This window comes from Polypterus senegalus, chromosome 1 (genome assembly GCF_016835505.1).
Source record: "Polypterus senegalus isolate Bchr_013 chromosome 1, ASM1683550v1, whole genome shotgun sequence".
NCBI lineage: Eukaryota > Metazoa > Chordata > Cladistia > Polypteriformes > Polypteridae > Polypterus > Polypterus senegalus.
In genome coordinates, this window is record NC_053154.1 from 263,694,151 (window position 1) to 263,713,627 (window position 19,477).

General features: G+C 35.6%; 1 protein-coding gene across 18 annotated transcripts in view; it reads left to right on the top strand.

Annotated features, from left to right (window-relative positions):
• Window positions 1-19,477, top strand: part of kcnma1a (potassium large conductance calcium-activated channel, subfamily M, alpha member 1a) — a 679,240-nt gene that overhangs the window by 497,283 nt on the left and 162,480 nt on the right. For all 18 annotated transcript variants that reach the window (XM_039773065.1, XM_039773162.1, XM_039773191.1 and 15 more), the window contains exons 10-11: window positions 9,362-9,472; window positions 13,171-13,276. In XM_039773065.1, the coding sequence (XP_039628999.1) occupies window positions 9,362-9,472; window positions 13,171-13,276 (217 nt within the window). The remainder of the gene's footprint in view (window positions 1-9,361; window positions 9,473-13,170; window positions 13,277-19,477) is intronic.

A 19,477-nucleotide genomic window follows, 5' to 3' on the forward strand; every position in this document is an offset into this window, starting at 1 on the left:
CACCTATCTTACCAAACTTATATAACTGGTTATCCACTGTTCATTGAGTAAAATCTGTCTAAAATCAAAAATGCCTACTGCCTTCTAGGCAACCTTCATACACAAAATACAGGAGATGGGTTTTGGTTCATCTGTGTGTGCTCTTTAATAAGAGTAGACTGAATTCCTTTAAGTTTGATAAAAAAATATTAGCTGTAGGAAAATAAAGAATAGTATGTCTACAAAACTATATCTTTTAGGAATGCATTGGAATTATGTCTAATTTGTAGGGTTTTTGCATGTCACGCATTTCTATTCCTATTTTGGCATTCATCACTTTAAAAACATTGCTTGGGTTCCATTTTGTTCATTGCTCTTTGTAGTCATCTCTGTTTGGTATGTGGTTTTCCTTGAGCACTACCATGTTGTTTACAGCTGTGGCTTCTGTTGTTAGCCATTTGACAATGCACAATATGTGATACCATAATGGCACACCAATAAAAGATATTTTTGACCTTGGCTTGCTTTTGACAAATCCTGGCTTATTTCTCTAAAATAGTATGTTTGCTATCTTTGTTACACATATTCAAATTAAATAATCAAAAAATGTGCCTACTAGATAATATGTTTAGTAAGACCATACATAGTAAGACAATTCTTAAGTAGATAATAGATAGATAGATGGATAGATAGATAGATAGATAGATACTTTATTAATCCCAAGGAGAAATTCACATACTCCAGCAACAGCATACTGATAAAGAACAATATTAAATTAAAGAGTGATAACAATGAAGGTATAACAGACAGACATTTTGTATAATATTAACATTTACCCCCCCGGGTGGAGTTGAAGAGTCGCATAGTGTTGGGGAGGAACAATCTCCTCAGTCTGTCAGTGGAGCAGGACAGTGACAGCAGTCTGTCGCTGAAGCTGCTCCTCTGTCTGGAGATGATACTGTTCAGTGGATATTTAGTGCCCGTCGCTCTGCCACGGATGTCAAACTGTCCAGCTCCGTGTTTACAATAGTGCCTGCCTTCCTCACCAGTTTGTCCAGACGTGAGGCATCCCTCTTCTTTATGCTGCCTCCCCAGCACACCACCACATAGAAGAGTGTGCTCGCCACAACCATCTGATAGAACATCTGCAGCATCTTATTGCAGATGTTGAAGGATGCCAACCTTCTAAGGAAGTATAGTCGGCTCTGTCCTTTCTTATACAGAGCATCAGTATTGGCAGTCCAGTCAAATTTATCATCCACCTGCACTCCCAGATATTTATAGGTCTGCACCCTCTGCACACAGTCACCTCTGATGATCACGGGGTCCATGAGGGGCCTGGGCCTCCTAAAATCCACCACCAGCTCCTTGGTTTTGCTGGTGTTCAGTTGTAGATGGTTTGAGTCGCACCATTTAACAAAGTCCTTGATTAGTTTCCTATACTCCTCCTCCTGTCCACTCCTGATGGAGCCTATGATAGCAGTGTTGTCTGCAAACTTTTGCACGTAGTAGTTGTATTGGAAGTCTGATGTATATAGGTTGAACAGGACCGGAGAAAGTACAGTCCCCTGCGGCGCTCCTGTGTTGCTGACCACAATGTCAGACCTGCAGTTCCTGAGACACACATACTGAGGTCTGTCTGTAAGATAGTCCACGATCCATGGTACCAGGTGTGAGTCTACTCCCATCTCATTCAGCTTGTCCCTATGGAGCAGAGGCTGGATGGTGTTGAAGGCGCTAGAGAAGTCCAGAAACATAATTCTTACAGCACCACTGCCTTTGTCCAAGTGAGCGAGGGATTGGTGTAGCATATAGATGATGGCATCCTCCGCTCCCACCTTCTCCTGGTATGCGAACTGCAGAGGGTCAAGGGGCTGGCGGACCTGTGGCCTCAGGTGGTGAAGCAGCAGCCGCTCCATGGTCTTCTTCACATGTGATGTCAGAGCGACTGGCCAGAAGTCGTTATAATAATCATAATTAGTTAACAACAGATATATTTGTTCCACACACAAAGACAGATAGATGGGTGGACTGAATCCAAAGCCTTTTAACATTTTTTAAATATGTTTGCTAAAATTTCATTCTCATTATTGTAATGGTTGATGACCCTGTAATTGAAAATGTCAGCACGCCTGTAAAGTTAGGTAATACTATGAGTTTGTCAATATGTTGAAGGGTAAAAAAACAGATTTTAACTCAACATAAACACTAATAAATTTCAGAAAGGCAAAATTTAACTGTACTAAAGAGCAAACCTGTACAGTGTCACTCCACATTGAAAAAATCATCAGTATTGCAAGCTAAACATACAGTGGCAAGAAAAAGTATTTGAACCCTTCAGAAATGACCATATTTATGTAACAATTTAAGCTGTGATCATCATCTAAGTTACAATAATGAACAAACAGTATCTGGTTTATACACAATTATTATGTATAAGCCAGACTATCCTCTTTAATAAAGGCCCAGTGTGCATCCAGGTGTTCAGGTGTTCTGCTGAAGTGCACATGCGCGGGGCCGCGACGCACATCGCACCGTGCCCCGCCCATGCGCACAGCACCTTGGTCGCACACACACTCAAAGCTGGGCACACAGTGAATGGCCTATCCGCGGCAACTCATAATAAGCAAATAAAGCACACACACTGGAAGCTGGGCACACAGTGAATGGCCTTGCTGCGGCAGCGCATGATAAGCAAATAAAAGACATCATTGCTGGAGAGATTGCTGATTAGGTAGTCGCGGCCCGCACATAAAATCCGTTGCTGGGGAGATGCCACACGTACAATAATCAGCTACATGCAGATTAAAATACTTGCTGGGGAGACGACACAGTCACGATTATTAACTGCATGCCACACATTACATCAGTTGCTGGGGACACTCTGCTGATTGACCACTGTTGTGACAGAAAATTAAAGTCATATTACGGACATCAAAGCCAGTATTACTGTCAGAGAAAATTACAGGCATTTTACGGAAATACAAACCCATATTACTGCGAGAGAAATTTAAAGGAACACAATACACTGGTGCATATTACAGCCACATACAAGCCAGTATTACTGTAAGAGAAAATATTACGGACATATCTACTAACAACATGCCACCCAAAAAAAAAGGACACGTCAAGTAGGACAAAAGACACAGACAATCAAATCCTATATAAGCAACATCTCCTGGAAGAACGGTCAGCTCAACAAGTAAACATCAACAAAAGAAAGGCTGAAAGACAAAAAAAAAATACGAACAAATAGATCGATTGAAGAAAAAGAAAATGAGCATCAGAAAAACGCTAAAAGAGAGAGACTCAGAAGAGAAAACCTTACAAAAAGTTGGCATTTACTTGCCACAACCAGTATTCAGCCACGGTCAGTTATATGTTGCATTATCAAGAGTTAGAAGTTTTCCAGATGTTGTTGTCAAGGTTGTAGATGGTCCTGAACAAGGCAAGTTCTTGCCAAACTCAGACAGAATATTTACAACAAATGTTGTCTATAATGAAATTTTATAGAAAAATTTCATGAGGTAACAAAATAGAAATTTTTTCCTAAACATCTTCTTCAGATTTTGTGTATTACAGATTGTTACAAAGGTTTACACTAAGGCAATATTAATTATACTTACTGTATTGTCATACGTTTCTATTTTATTTTTATTATAATTTTTACTTTAGGCTTCTTGCAAAAATATTTTTGACAAAAAAAAAATTAAGACAAGAAACAGAATGAGTTCAAGGTCCCTTGCCATTTAATATAGACTGTTCCTACTAATGTTTATGCACTACTGTTCTAGCGCCCGTTATTGTAAGGGGCTTAATGTCTAGTAATATATAATTATTGTGTTTTTCTCGTACATATTGAATGCATCATTGAACCATTTATAGGTATAGGTTAAAAAAAGTATGTGAACCCTTAGGCTAATGACTTCAACTAAAGCTGACTGGAGTCGGAGGTTGGCCAACCTGGAATTTAGTCAATGAGACCAGATTGGAAGTGTGGTTTAGGGCTACTTTGTCCTATAAAAAGAATCATCTGCTGATATGAAGCTTGCTCTTCAAAAAAGAGATCTCAGAAGTTCTACAGTCAAAAATTGTTCACTTCTATATGGCATCAAATCTCAGCCCAGACTCTCTTTTTAGATAGATTAATAGAAGGAAGTTCATTTGTCCCCAGGGAGGAAATTTAGCTTTTTACAGAAACTCTTTAAATAAATAAATATATTGAAAAATAAATAAAAAAATATGCACACACACTATGGTCTGAATACACACCAGAATGAATAAAAAGCAGGAAACCTAAAAAGAAGGAAAACTTCTTACTTTGCTATCACAGTAGGTGATTTTCTGTTGGTATAAAGGAGCTCCAGTAGTGTTTCTTGACAGACTTTTGCCGAATAATTTGTTGGCTGAAAGTCCTCATTGTTAGTGTGTCAGAGAGAAGATGTGCAGCATTGTTCATAATGGCACTCAGTTTTGTTTTAATTCTCTCCTTTGCTACGACCTCTAGGTGGTACAGAGTGCATCCCATAACTGAGCTTGCCCTTTCAATTAGCTTGTTGATTTGGTGGGCTTCTGTTGATGTTACCAGCCCAACACACCACAGTGTAGAAAATTGCACTGGCCGTCACAGAGTTGTAGAAGATGTGAAGGATGTCACTTCCCACATTAAAGGATAAATAGTCTGCTCTGCCCTTTCTTATATAGTTTCTCTGTGTCTTGAACCAGTCCAACTTGTCATTAATGTGGACCCACAAGTACTTGTATGAATGGACCACCTCTATATCCACTCCCTGAGTAGTAATCAGAATTAGAGGCATATTGATGCAGCAAAAGTTAATAACCAGTTCTTTGATTTTACTGATGTTTAGATGTACACATTCTCTTTGCACCAAGAAACAAAATTCTCTACCTGACTCATATACTCTGTCCCATTCCCTTTACCAATACACCCCATCAATGCAGAATCATCTTAAGAATTTCTGCAAGTGACATGACCTGGTGTTATATTTGTAGGTTTGTTGTCTTAGGTGTACAGAGTGAATAGGGAAGGAGAGAGGACTGTTCCTTGTGGTACTCCAGTGTTGCTCACATCCATATCAGAAACACACTCCTTGATTCTCACAAACTGCTGCCTACCCAGCAGATAGTCCATTATCTAGGACACCATAAGCTCATCCACCTGCATATCTCTGAGTTTACCCTTTAACAGTGATGGCTGGATGGTATTGAGGGTGCTGGAGAAATCAAAAAACATAAACCTCACAGCACTGCCAGCTTTGTCCAGGGGAGAATAAGTCTTATGGAACAGATAGATAATTGCATCCTCCACTCCAATCTTTGTCCGATAGGCAAACAGTAGTGGGTTCAGGTGGTCTACCACAAGAGGACTCATACCTGTATAGTCCAGGACCAGTCTTTCAAACGTCTTCATCACATGAGACGTAAGTGCCACTGGTCTGTAGTCATTAGGTGAAGAGGTGCCTGGGTTCTTTGAAACAAGAACTATGCAGGATGTTTTCTGCAGCAGCAGCTCTTTCTGAAGCCTTAGGGACAAACTGAACAGGTGATAGAGGACACCACAGAGTTGGTCAACATAGGCCTTAAGACCTCGAGGACTTACGCCATCTGGTGCTGCAGCTTTTCCTGTTTGTTGCTTCCTCATTTGTCTTCTAATTAGGACTTCATTTATGGACAGCCCACACTGATAATCAGAGGTGGGCTCATCTTTGGCTATTCCAATTGATGTGGTAGGAGTTGTTGGTGTAGTATGGATGGCGTTGAGAGACTGGTCATTGGAAGAAGGTGTCAATGGGAGGGAAAATCTGTCAAGGATTAAGAATAATTAAGAAATTGGTTCAAGGCATTAGCTTTGTTCACATCTCTTTCTAGCACTTGAGCCCTGGATTGCGTAAGTCCATCAATTACTCCCAGTCCATTCCAGACATACTTAATGTTATTCTGAGTGAGTTTGTTTTCTATTTTAGCTTGTAAGCTTTCTTTCCTTCACTCGGCTTTTTTTAGCACACTCTGTATGTCTTTTAGAGCCTCTTTGTCACCAGATTTGAATACTCTCTTTTTCTCATTTAGGAGACCTTTTAGCTCCTTAGTAATCTAGGGCTTGTTCTTTGGAAAGCAACACACTGTCTTTGAGGGTACCACAAAAGTTAATATAGCCTGTGATGCAGTGACTGAATCCCTCAATAGTGTCTCAGTGTGACTCACAAATCATTTCCTCACTAACTTGGTGATAGCAGTTTGCCATCTAATGACAAGCTTGTAGCTGGGAATAAGATTAATGCCCAAAGAAGCCAATAGTTTACATTTGAAGTCATCTTTAGCATTTGAATGCAACAGGTCCAGCTTATTATTTCTTTGAGTAGAACAAGTCACAAACTGATAGAAATTTGTTCATATTATAACTGTAGGTTTAGAATTAATCATCATTAAAGTGTTGGTGACAGAGTGCATCATTTTCGTTACTGAGTCCTCATTTGCAGAGTGAGAAATATAAACATTAATAAAGATGATGTAATTTATCTCCCTGGTCAAATAATGTGTCGCTCCTAGCAAGTGAAACAAACTGCCCACCTCCATTTGAACTTCTGACGCCCTCAATGTGCTTAAGAGTTTGAAGAGTCTCTTGTTTAGTGAATTTCTGTTTCTAGGTTTTGTTACCTAGTAGTTTGTATTTTGTTCAGAACTGTTCACTTGTGATGATCAATTTTGTACTGTTGTCCTTTAACACTAGTTCGTAAAGAGTTCCTCAGACTGATGTTTACTCAATTACAGTATGTTGACCATATTGTGTTTGTCTATATTTGTGACTTAAAATAGGATTTAATCTTAATCTATGACCAGTTAATGCAGAAAAATGGGTAATGCCAAAGGGTTCACCTACTTTTCTTACAACAGTATGTTCCTTTAGCCTGCTGTCTAAAATGAGTGTTTTTTTTGTTTTATTTTTTTCCTTCATTTAGCAAATATGACTAAACAGTATGTGGTTATACGTTAATGTTAAGGAGTTGAATAGAATTCAATATTCTGATGCATAATAAATGTGCACATATACAATAATTGCATTGTATAAAAATGACAGTAACACATGTACATAGTTTCCTACTGTATTTTTATCATGCAAGTGGTAAAACCGATTTGATAAAATTAAGAAATTCTCAATTTCATGTCATCTAAATTTTGTCTCCTTTTTGTATAAACTAGTAACTGGTTTTATGTGACACACACACAAACATAGAGTTGTGATATTTGAATACTTATTTTTGTGTCATTATCTTTATCTATGGTACGGAGGCAGTATAGTATTTAATTTATTCTAATAGAATATGTGCTGTCTTCAGATTTTTATACCTCATTTCCAGCACCATTTTCTGTTTATACTCCAATTGGTTAATTTGCTCAAAGCTTGATGAACGTCTGCCAGTGCACAAGTTCATTATTTTTCCAAGGTACACTGAATATGTGAAATTGACTACAGTAAATGTAAAGTATTTTATCAGAATGAAAAGAATTTTATAAGAATTTATTTTAATATGCATCATTTATCATTCTTCTGGTTAAAATGAACCTACTTTTACCTATTAAAATTAGTATTTTCATTAGGTGGATAGAAAGATTGAGTGCTATTTGTAGCCCATTATTTTTTGGGTTCGTTGAATTTTAAATAATACCCTGAGTTGTTGAAGGTGTACAAGAGTAGTCTGACTGTACAGTAGGAAACATTTCACAAGACTGTCAGAAAACAACTTGATAGTAAATAGGTGTTTCCTATATACTTATAGTAGTTTATATCAGTTTTGATAGGATTAAAAAATTATGTTAATTTATTTTTAAAGCAGAGTTTTGTAGAAACTAATTACTGATTAAAATCTGTTTTTAGTTCACAAAATAATTCAAAATAATTTGTTACAGACAAGCTTTTACAACTATTAAATTGTCATCACATAAACGCTTCATTCAACTAAATGCTGTACATACAAGTATAGTATGAAATTATAATAGAACTGCTTAATATTGTTTAATTTGCATGCCCAATGTAAATTATTTCAAACTGTTACCATTTCACTACAGTACTTTTCATCTGATGGTTCAGTATCCAGCTATCCATACATTGATTTTGTGAGTGCACTTATTTCAGATTTAGGATTGTGCTGAGCCTGTAGCATCTGGCAGAAGACAAGAGCTAATTTTGGATTGTCAAGAAGTCAGTCACGGGGCACTATCTTACACACCCACACTTAGCTTCTTTAGAGTTGCCAGGTAACCCAGCACACATTGTTCATTTTGTGGGAACAAAACCAGAATGCTTACAAGAAAAAAAAAATAAAACACACAAGGAGACCTCGGAAAATCCACATGTCAGGGGCTGGGCTCATATTTCAATTCAGGACTCTAGAACTGTTAGGCAGAAGTGCTAATCACAAAATTTCAGTATGATTTTCTTTATTTTCCAATCTGCTTAATTTTTAACTTCACTTCATATAACATAAATCTTCCCATTCTTTTCTTTTGCTTTTTAGAAATACTTTGTAATCATGTTTACTGAAGCTTTCAAGAAGTAATCATTTAAGAGACTAGAATTTTTAGTAAACAGAAATGATGGTGTTCAGTGAACTGGGGCTTTGTCCAGAGCAGTTTCCAGCCAAGCTTCGACTGTATCTGGGACAGGTTCTTGCCCTCCAAGACTCTGAAATAAATCAAGTGTTTCTAAGAATGTTATTTTATGTAAAAATTATGGTTTTATACATCATGCTGACAGATTAGTTTTAGTTTCATGAATCAAGACTATACTTTCTAAAATTTTCAGAAAAAGTGCAACAGTTTTTATTTGCAACTTTTTTAAATTCTAAAATGTATACAGTGAAGTAGAATGTTTGAGTAATAAAATGGTTTCATTGATACCTAACTAAATAAAGTTCAAGCTATTTCCTTTAATTAAAAAAGTGCAAGACTTTTTAATTATTTTGTTAATTGTTTTGTTTTTTATGCTGAGGTGTATTTTTTGTGGCTGCTAGAGGGTTTATATTTAAAAGTGTCCTTTAAAATCAGGTGTATCCACAGTTTTTACACTTTATACAGTACTTTAAAATGTTGAATTATGAAGTGATTTTCCAGTTGTAAGCTCAATACCAATGGCTGTAAAGGCATACACATTGTTTAAATACATGCTGCATATATGCTGTATATTTGATATATATATAGAAATAAACATATATACTGAATATATGTTTATTTGAAGACTTGTATATAAACATAATTTCCTAGTAAATCTTTTTTGTATGATGCCAATTTGAAATTGTGTCATTCTAGTAAATTTTTGAAAATTCACTTTTATTATTTTTTAATGTTTATTTTAACTTTTTTCTAGGCATATAGTGGTTTGTGGTCATATTACTCTTGAAAGTGTATCCAACTTCCTTAAAGACTTCCTACACAAGGACAGGGATGATGTCAATGTAGAAATTGTTTTTCTCCATAAGTAAGTATTTATCACTAATATTCAGGTATTTTTTCCCATTTATTTATCAGTTTTCCAATTAACAGCAACATACATACACATCTCTTCAAATACATAAAAATGCCAAAGGTATCGACAAACATATTAGTGTTGACTATCAGACGCGAACAATAAACCTATAATGCCTAAAACCCATAGCCCCACAAAAAAGATAAATAGATAAAATGGATAATGATTAATTAAATAATTAAACAACAAGAAAGTAATTTAAAAAAAAAAACCCTAATACATAGGATGTTACAAAAAATAAGTAAATAAATAACTAGCAATTAAAAAAATAATAGTAATACAATAAAATAGGAAATAAATAAATAAAGTTCAATCAGGTGCAATTGTTTCCAAGGATCTAAAATAAGAAACAAAAGGTTGCCAGACCTTCAAAAACCCATCAGCTCTCTCTCTCAGACAAAGCTTGATTTTTTCAAGTTTTAAAAAGAACATAAGATCCTTCAGCCAGCGGGCCATGGTCGGGGGATGCGGAGCCTTTCAGGACAATAATATTCTACGTCGTGCTAACAGTGAAGTGAAAGCGATTGCATCCAATTGTGTACTATTAAAAGACGTATCAGGATCTCCAGGAACCCCAAATATAGCGATCAAAGGACAAGGTTCCAGTCGGATTCCAAAAACATGAGAAATAATGTCAAAATAGGAAGTCCAGTATAACTGGATTTTGGGGCAAAGAAAAAACATGTGGCTTAAATTGCAGAGAGAGGAGTTGCATCGGTCACATAGGTCAGGAACATTTGGGATAAATTTTAGATAGTTTAGACTTTGACCAATGTAGCCTATGTACTACTTTAAACTGAATAAGAGATAGTAAGCCTTGCACTCCCGGAAGCACTCCGGGTGTCCCTGCTTCTCTTCCCCCCAGCACTTCCTGGTGTGGCAGATGTGCTGAGGTCCAGGGTTCCCAAGGCATCGGGGCACCCCTGCCAGTGACCACGGGCCCCTACAGAGTTGGGCTTCCAAGTCCTCTACCCATGGCCCCCAAAGCAACCAGGGTGGTGGCCTCCACGTGGTCCGAGGTGGGCACACGGCCTCTTCCAGTCCTCCAAGGCATCCCAGCCGGGTCGTCGCCCCTGGCATTCCTGACAGCAGAAACAGATTTGAAGTGGCGTCGAAACTGATGGCATATCTTGAGAGAGTTAAGTACAACAGGGTTATCTGTATATTGAGTAAGGGATACAGGGAGGGATGAAAATAATAAAGCAGGGAGGGAGGTCGAGAAACATGATTGAGCTTCTAGCTGACACCAAAATGCCTGAGGATCTTTTAGCCAATAAATGTATTTTTGGATGTTAGTTGCCCAATAATAAAACATCAAATTGGGTAAAGACAGACCTGCACTGAGTTGGCACTTTTTTAATAGTGACTTGCGAATTTTGGGAATGGGAGACTTACCTCTCCATATGAATGAGGAGATCATTTGATCAATAGATTAAAAAAAAGATTTGGGTAAGAACAAAGGAATGCACTGGAAAAGGTATAAAGATGACAGTAAAACATTCATTTTAACTATATTAATCCTGCCCTTATTCAGGTATTTAAAAATGGTCTGTTTTATGAGAACTGGGGGCTCACGAACAAAGCAATGAGAATCTAGAATTACAAAAATTTGAATAAAAGACAAAATTATAAAGCCTGTGTACTGTACATAACAGTATATTTATAAAGTGCTGTTCTCAACAAGCTTCTCCACAATTTTTATACTTACCAGAAATAGACTGTCTTGCCTTATCTAGTTTTCAAGGCAGATGATTACCCCAATTGTTACTTATTCATGTTGCCATCTTGTTACAAAAAGTACTGATAGACACAAACATTTTTTGTCGACTGCTTAGACATACAGAAAGATCTTAGCTTGCTCACTTTATTTGAGAAGAGCTGAACTAGGCCAACCACCAAGAAAAACAAAGGACATCTTCACACAATAGCATCCCCTTACTCTATACATTTGCTTCTTTAGTCCTATCCAGAGTCCTAAAGTACCTCATAAAATAACATTTAGGTTTTGACAGTCATCTCAATACAACAGTCTAATAGATTACAGTGTTAGAAGGCAACAGAAGGTTCCCACATGGAAAAGATATGCTCCTGCTACTTATTTTACAGAAGAGGGCACTGGAACAGCCAAGTAGGACTTTAGTTAGAAGTTGGCTCTGTTTTACAGGGATACATAGTGCCACTGGAGGGATCTCATGGGAAATAGGCTCAGTAGTTATGGAAGCAGTTTCCAACCACACATTCCAGGGATTGTCCTGTAGAAACGTATTTAAAGGCCACTTCCTGAAACTAGCCAATGTAGCTTTCAGTTGGAAAGTAAGTTAGAGCTAGGGGTCAACTAAGACAATGCGTTGTGGCCAGAGTGGTATGAAAGTAGCAGCGAGAGAGGGAGAGATCTAAAGGTGAAGTGATAGTGTTATACTGTTGAGTCGTGGGGTTTTGGCAGATGGGCAAGTGGGTGGGCTAGCCTGAAAGATAGTTAAGGACCAAACCCTGTTTAGTTACAGTCAGTGGGACTGTGTTTTCCTGACTACAGAGTAACCGGAGCAGTGAAAGGACAACTAATTAAACACATTAAATTAACTCACTGATTGGAAAGGAAATCATGCAGTCTCAGCACTGAGTTTAAAGACTCCCGTCTCTGAAGGACATTTGACTATGTTCTTCAAGTTCAGCAACTCTCATTGTTGGTTGACAGATTTGTTACTGTCTCCTGCTGATACAAGTTTCTGTTTTTCATTTTTTGAAATCCGGAATTTCACTATGCAAATATATATACACATTAATAATTTTCTTCTATTGGCACAGTGCTTGTTTTTGGAAGAAACACATTTACTCATTAAGCATCAAATTATTTGGGAAATCTGTAAGTAAGTCATAAAATAAATTTGATGAAATCATCTGAACAATATAAATCTATCTATTGAACAATATGTGTGGCCTCGTGTCAGTCTGATTGTATACTGTCAATATAATTCGGCCACCTTATTAGATTTCTTTTAAACTCTATGATAAGATTTTCATTGTAGCTGCGTTCATTCAAAAATTCTAAGGCTTTGCAGCTTTAGTTTACTTCATAGCACAATAGTGTGATGCATGTTCAAATAAATCCACAATCTAAATATATATGTTTTACAAATTTTAGTAAAATTCAAAGCGAAAAGAAAACGCAAAAAAAGAGAAAAAAATGGTATTGCAAACAAGAGAAAAGTTGTTGTTTAAAGAAAGTTCTGTTTAAGCTTAGTTATCTTGCTTAATTTCTCTCTATATTTGGTCATGCAGTCATTCTTTCAATTGTTCTTGTGCTCATTAAAGGTTGTTTAAAGATCGGGAGACAATCAAATCGTTCAGAAAACTGCATGCCAATGTTCTATTTGTAAACTAACCAAACAATCATCCAACAATCTATGCTTCTAGAACTTGAGACGATTTTCTAACTAACTTAATTAACCCTTTGTTTTTATAGTTATAGATAAGAAAGTTTTATTTATGGAGAGTAAAAGACTATACCATAATCTAAGTAACTGCAAGAAACTGATATTCTATTGAAATTAAGCACTTACATGAATTTAACATTTACTTTCTTAGATTACATTCTTACACTCATAGAAGACTAAAATATTGAAGTGCTGTTTTGTTGTGCTTTGTTTCAGTATTTCCCCTAATCTTGAGCTGGAAGCCTTATTTAAGCGGCACTTTACTCAGGTGGAATTTTACCAGGGATCTGTTCTTAATCCCCATGATCTGGCTAGAGTAAAGGTAATTATACAATGTTATACTATAATGACACTGCTGAATTAATAGAAAATAGACCCTTCATAAATTAGACTGTTCCAGAATTTTATAGAAAAAGAAATATTAATTTTACACTTTGGTATATTAGTAATGCATGGTCTTTATTATTTTCAGTTTGTTGACATATTTTCAAATAACAGCACAAAATCAGGTCTTTAAAAGACTGTAAATGTCTGCCTTTTGCAGCATTTAATATTTTGTACTTTGCAGTATTAACTGGTGTGCAGAATCAGAAAGAAAATGTGTAGTTCTCCCATTCCATTGCATCTTTGACAGGCAGGTCATGCATAAGACAGTTTAAAAGCTAAACTGTGTCTCCTTGACTTAAGTTTGGAGAGAAGGAGGGCTGAAAGCCAATGAAAAGGAAATTAAAACCTTTACATTTTGCAGCAGGAGTTGTAAACCTTTAGTTAGACTGGGCTAGATAATCAAAGTGATATCACTGTCGAGAAAATGATCAGTTATGGTAGTGTTTATTCAGTGTTTTGTGCACATACTTGCTAGATATAAATTAGTATATCATCACTAGTGATAGTTTTTAAAAAGGGTTTAATGTGCATTTGTAACAGTGTCATTACTCTTTACTTCAGTTTCCTTCAGTTTTTTTTTTTGTTTTTTTTTTCACACTATGGCTACTTTAGTGAGAGACTTTTCCAAGCGGTTCAGATGAACTGTTCAAGTACTGTATTTGTAAAACCTTTTTTTTTAGTTTATGTGGAAAGCCAAGGAACTGTTAAGTATCACCAGTGATATTACTAATAAAGCTTAGTGGTTCTTATCTGGTCCTAATGACTACAATTGACAACTACAACTGTCTGCAGCACTGAAGTGATCAGGTATACACACCTAACAGTACATTGTATGCAAGTTTTTATTTTTTGAATATTGTGAATTGTCTCGTATTGACCAGCCAAATCCTGACTGTATGTCTGAAATATCCCTTATATATTAGACAGAAAGTGCTAGTGATGTTTGTTTTTAATTCTGTCCTTTCTGTTATTCCACCACTTATGAAATTGTATAGTACCACTTTGGTTACACCACTTGCTGTATATTATAACTATTTGCATTATTGCCTTCTGAGCTAGGTCCATAATGATCTCTCATGAAATACCAAGTGAGTTTTATAAATACTGATGACAAAAAACTCAGAGTGTCTGTCTCATGTTAGTACTACAGTGCACTGTATCATGGCCAAATTATACATCTAATTTCTGTTTAGTGTCAAAGTATTTTGTAACTTGGTTTCTGTTCACTCCAAGCAATTATGTCATCCCAGGTGAAAAAATGCCAGTGTGCTAAAGTACAAAAAACATACGTACATAGGCCAGGACTAATGCTAAGTATATTTCAAATGTGTTAAAATGAACAACTAATTCTCTGCTAAATGTATTTAAATTGTACCAAATTGTACACAATATCAACTTTGTATTAAATGTACTTGAACATACTAAAGTGGGACTATTTTAAATATGCTTTAGTCTAATTGAACTGTATTGCTTTATATGTACTTTTAAAAAAATGTATGCATACTTACAATAGATTTAAAATGTACTATTATTTCATTTTACTTTAATTATAAATGTATTTGAAACAGCTGACAAATGTATTTAAAGTATTATTATTAGTGTTAGGTCATACTTTTAATTTATTTAAATTTTCAAAATAATACATTAAACTTTAATTTTACATTATCATAAAAGACACACACTTAAAATAAATTTAAAATACATTTTTTTATTACCTGACCACTATAATTACATTTTAAGTGAATAATTCATGTCTTTGAAATAGTTGAAAATATAGACTTAATGTAATTTTTAGCACATTATAAATAAACTTTGGTTGTCTTAAAGTTATACTTTTATTGTGTTCCAAACCTACTATAAAGTGTAATCTGATAATGCAATTACTTTTATATTAGTAATACACACATGATTTCAATCTTGTAAAATACATTATATGATGAAATTAATACATATGAAAAAATGCACAAATTTAAATTGAACCTTTATTTTATAATAATTACTGCATTTATTTATAATAAACCAACGGTACTTAATTTTGGCCCTAAAACAGAACAATATAAGACACAACGATATACATTTAATCAAAAGACAAAATAACATGTCTAACCCTTTTCTTGCAAATGCTCATTTATAAAGTAAGTTCAACTAAACTAAAAACCATCTCAAATAGTAATATTAATTATAGTGTACTATATTTTGGCACATTCTAATTTGCATAGTTTCTGTGTGATGTTAGAGAGTTTGATGGTATGCACCACTGTCATTGTTGTTCTGAAGTAATCTGTAATGTAACAAAGGATATATCAAAAGTTAGAAAAGTACAAGTACAGTTAGGTCCATAAATTTTTGGACAGAGACAACTTTTTTTTAGGTGCCTCACATTTTTATGCAATCTTTTTGTTCAACCCACTGAATTAAAGCTGAAAGTCTGCACTTCAACTGCATCTGAGTTGTTTCATTTAAAATTTATTGTGGTAATGTACAGAACCAAAAATAGACAAAAACTGTCTCTGTCCAAATATTTATGGACCTAACTGTAGATGGCTACTGTATCTACTATGTGCTATGTGTACACAATACTCACTGTCAAGCACATTCTGATCATGCAGGTTCTGCTGGGATCCCCCATGGTCTGGACCTAATGTAACCTGTTAAAGGTACATTACAAAACTAGACTTACTATGACAAGCTTTGATTAACAACTATACTAAAGCGAAAGTAAATTTCCCAAATGCATACATCTGTATATTCTTTGTCTTGAGAATGGCTACTGTACATCAGTCAGAAGCTACTTAGCTGGTGTTCGTGGTAGCACTAGTGGTTCTGGCCCTGAGTGAGAAATTATCAAAATGTCAAGTTAGCAGTGGTTTTCTGATGTGGTCTTTGTTATGCCAATTATAGAAATAAAATTTTTGTCACAGCACATGAAAGTGTTATAATATCCATGGATGCTTGCATGCGTTAGTGTAGAATTACCTTTCTGGCGAACAGCTTTTTTTTGGTGATGTGGTCCATAAAGTGCAACTTGAAAAACAAAATGCGTACTACTTTAATGCAATACTGTGAGGGCAAATGTTTACTTCACACATCATCATTACACAATGTTGGAAAAAATTCATGGTCGAGTAGTAGGCCCCACAGAACTCACATACCTGCATGTTATAAAGAGACTGTCAGCGGGACTGTACATTTGGTAGGGTCCTAAGTGTAATTTAAATATTTTGATCTAACATCACCATGCATATACCTTTTGTTTTGAATGAATAAACAGAATGTATACAGAGCACACAGTGTGTAGTGAGAAAAGACAAAATACCTTCAGAATGAGGAGTGTCAGGCCTAACAGAGTGGTAAGCAAGATTGTCAAAATGCATGCATCAGTGCATTTCCATAGTGAGGACACCATCATTTTATCCTTTCATGTTTGTCCGGAGAATAGTTGCATCATTCACAATGGTAGAGCTATTTTTTCTGCCCCATTTGAGAAGAGTGTTAAAATGACAAGTATTTGCGATGCTGTCTTTGTTATGCACTATCCAGGTTTAAAAAAAAAATAGAAATTATACGTATCACATGTTAACCATTTGGGACTTAATAGTTAAAACTGACAAGCCATCTTACTTTTATTAAATCTTGGAGGTTCTGGGCTGCTGGTATCATCTTCATAACTTGATCAAAGTGCAGCATTGCACTTCCAATTTGATCTAAAATAAGATTTTCTGCTTAACACTAAACAATATATCACAGATAACCAGTTGATATGAGTTTTGTGAAATTTTATGTCTCAAATTCTCTTGTTCTTCTTGGCTTTTGTGTCCAAGCTGGATCCATGTTCTGAATGAAGTAGGTAGTCACGAGCCTTCTCATGTGAATCTGAAAAACAATGCCAAAAAGAGCTTTTCTAATGTGCTGTGCTGCCAAAATTGGCAAGAATTGCACAAAGTAGTACTTAACCTGATTGTTAATAGGCAGATGTGAATTGCTATCTCTGTTATGTAGATCCGGCGGTGGGCTGGCGCCCTGCCTAGGGTTTGTTTCCTGCCTTGCGCCCTGTGTTGGCTGGGATTGGCTCCAGCAGACCCCTGTGACCCTGTAGTTAGGGTATAGTGGGTTGGATGAATTGATGTTATGTAGTTAGTCAGGTAATAATAACTGGAAAAGAATACACTTAAGATGGCTTATATTTTTTCACTATGAATGAAGCTTATTTAATTATTTCAGCGGCCACTTCCACCATTTGGTGCAACGTGCCTTCGCCTTCAAGCCCTCGCCGCTGGCGAATCTTCATTTATGCTGGCTTCTGCAAGTATTAATCAAGTATTAATCATGACTTATAGTGGCAGGGGTTTGAAAGTTTCCCCCATGTATTTATGGATTGATTGTTATTTGTAAAAAGTAATGGAAACTCTTACATTCTCCATTGATTATTCTTTTTTTTGTTCTTAAAAATGAAAAAAAATGTGCTGCAGACTTTTAGACTCTAGGCCCTGAAAATGTCCAGACACATCCCAGTCTTGTACTTTGACATTTAAACTTACCAATTTAGCAATACTGTATTATTCCTTTACATCTTTGACAGATACAGTAGATGATGCTTTTCCTCCACTGAATGTTCATTGCAAAATGTCCTAATTACATCTGTACAGAAATGAGGTTAAATAATGAATTACTTTCAGGAAAACATTTACTTTCTCCCATAACTGTTACACTATGTCTTGGTCAGCAAACATTTTTAGGCAAGTATCATTTATAGTTTCAGAATTAAAGCAGGTGCAAGTCAAGTGCCACTAGACAGACTGGATTCTATACCAAGGAGCTGCTGTTGTGCTTGTATCTCTGTTATACTTGTTACTACTGCACTGTGCTCCACTCCTGATAGCTTCATGAATACAAAAGACTGTTTTGACGATCATATTCATACATTGCTTCTGCAAAAATATGGAAACATTTGGCATCACTGGCTGTAAAATCTGGGAATGGACAGTACTTGGGACAATTTCTAAAGCAGAAGCCATAAAGTGTTTTGTGTATTTCTAAACCTGTACAAGCAATTTCTGGGCAAAAGACAGGAACAAGCCCTAGACAGGATCTCAGTCAATTGCAGGACACACTTTTTACACATACCACACTTGCCCTCACACTGGTGCCAATTTATAATCATCATATGATCTTAAAAACATGTCTTTCCCTTTGTTTTTAACTGGAAACCCATGTCCATTCCATTCCACAAATAAATGGAATTATACTGGTAAATGTTATTCTTGTAGTTTTTAGTATAGTTAATGAATTTTTCCTTCATTCTTGCTGCATGAAAAAATACATATATACTGTATATATGCTGTATTTGTGTATTAGTATATATATATATATATATATATATATATATATATATATATATATATATATATATATATATACATACACAATATATAAATGTCTTATATCATTTTGGAGGTTTTTTTTACTTTATTACATATTTCATGTTAGTTGTTTCATTTGAAACTTCTAGATTAAATTTAGTTTATTTCAAACGTTATTGTGACACATTTCTGCTGTCATACGGATGACACGACATTTATGTCTTGCCATCTCCCTGATAACCATACCCAATTTGCAGATAAGATCTTACTTTATGGCTTTCCAAAAGACTAGGTTTTGCTAAAGAGAAGTTTTGGTTACTGTTTACTCCCACTAGTAGTTTTTGATTTCTTGATTTGTAATTAGGTTTTGCCTCTCTGGGTTCTGACCCCTGTTTTTTCAAGCCTATACGTATCTCCAGGTCATTTTCACCAAATCTAAACTGCCTTGCTCGAATCAGTATAATATATACAGTCACTTTTGTTTTTTCAAGTGTTAATTTGTTTTTAATTCAGATTTGAGGTAAAACACTAGCATGTCAAAAAACAGAGCAATATATGAAAAGAAAAACTTGCATATTGTAAAACTAAATTCATTGTTGATTATTTGAATATAAGGAGACCCATAATTCAGTATTCATGAAGACAGCAACATTTGTTAGTTCTCAGACACAAATTGAATGTGTTATTAGTGTATTAAACTGTTCTAGCAAACTCAGTTTATCATTTAGACATAGATTTCCTATCAAATTTCTCGATAGCAGTTCATGTGTCCTCCA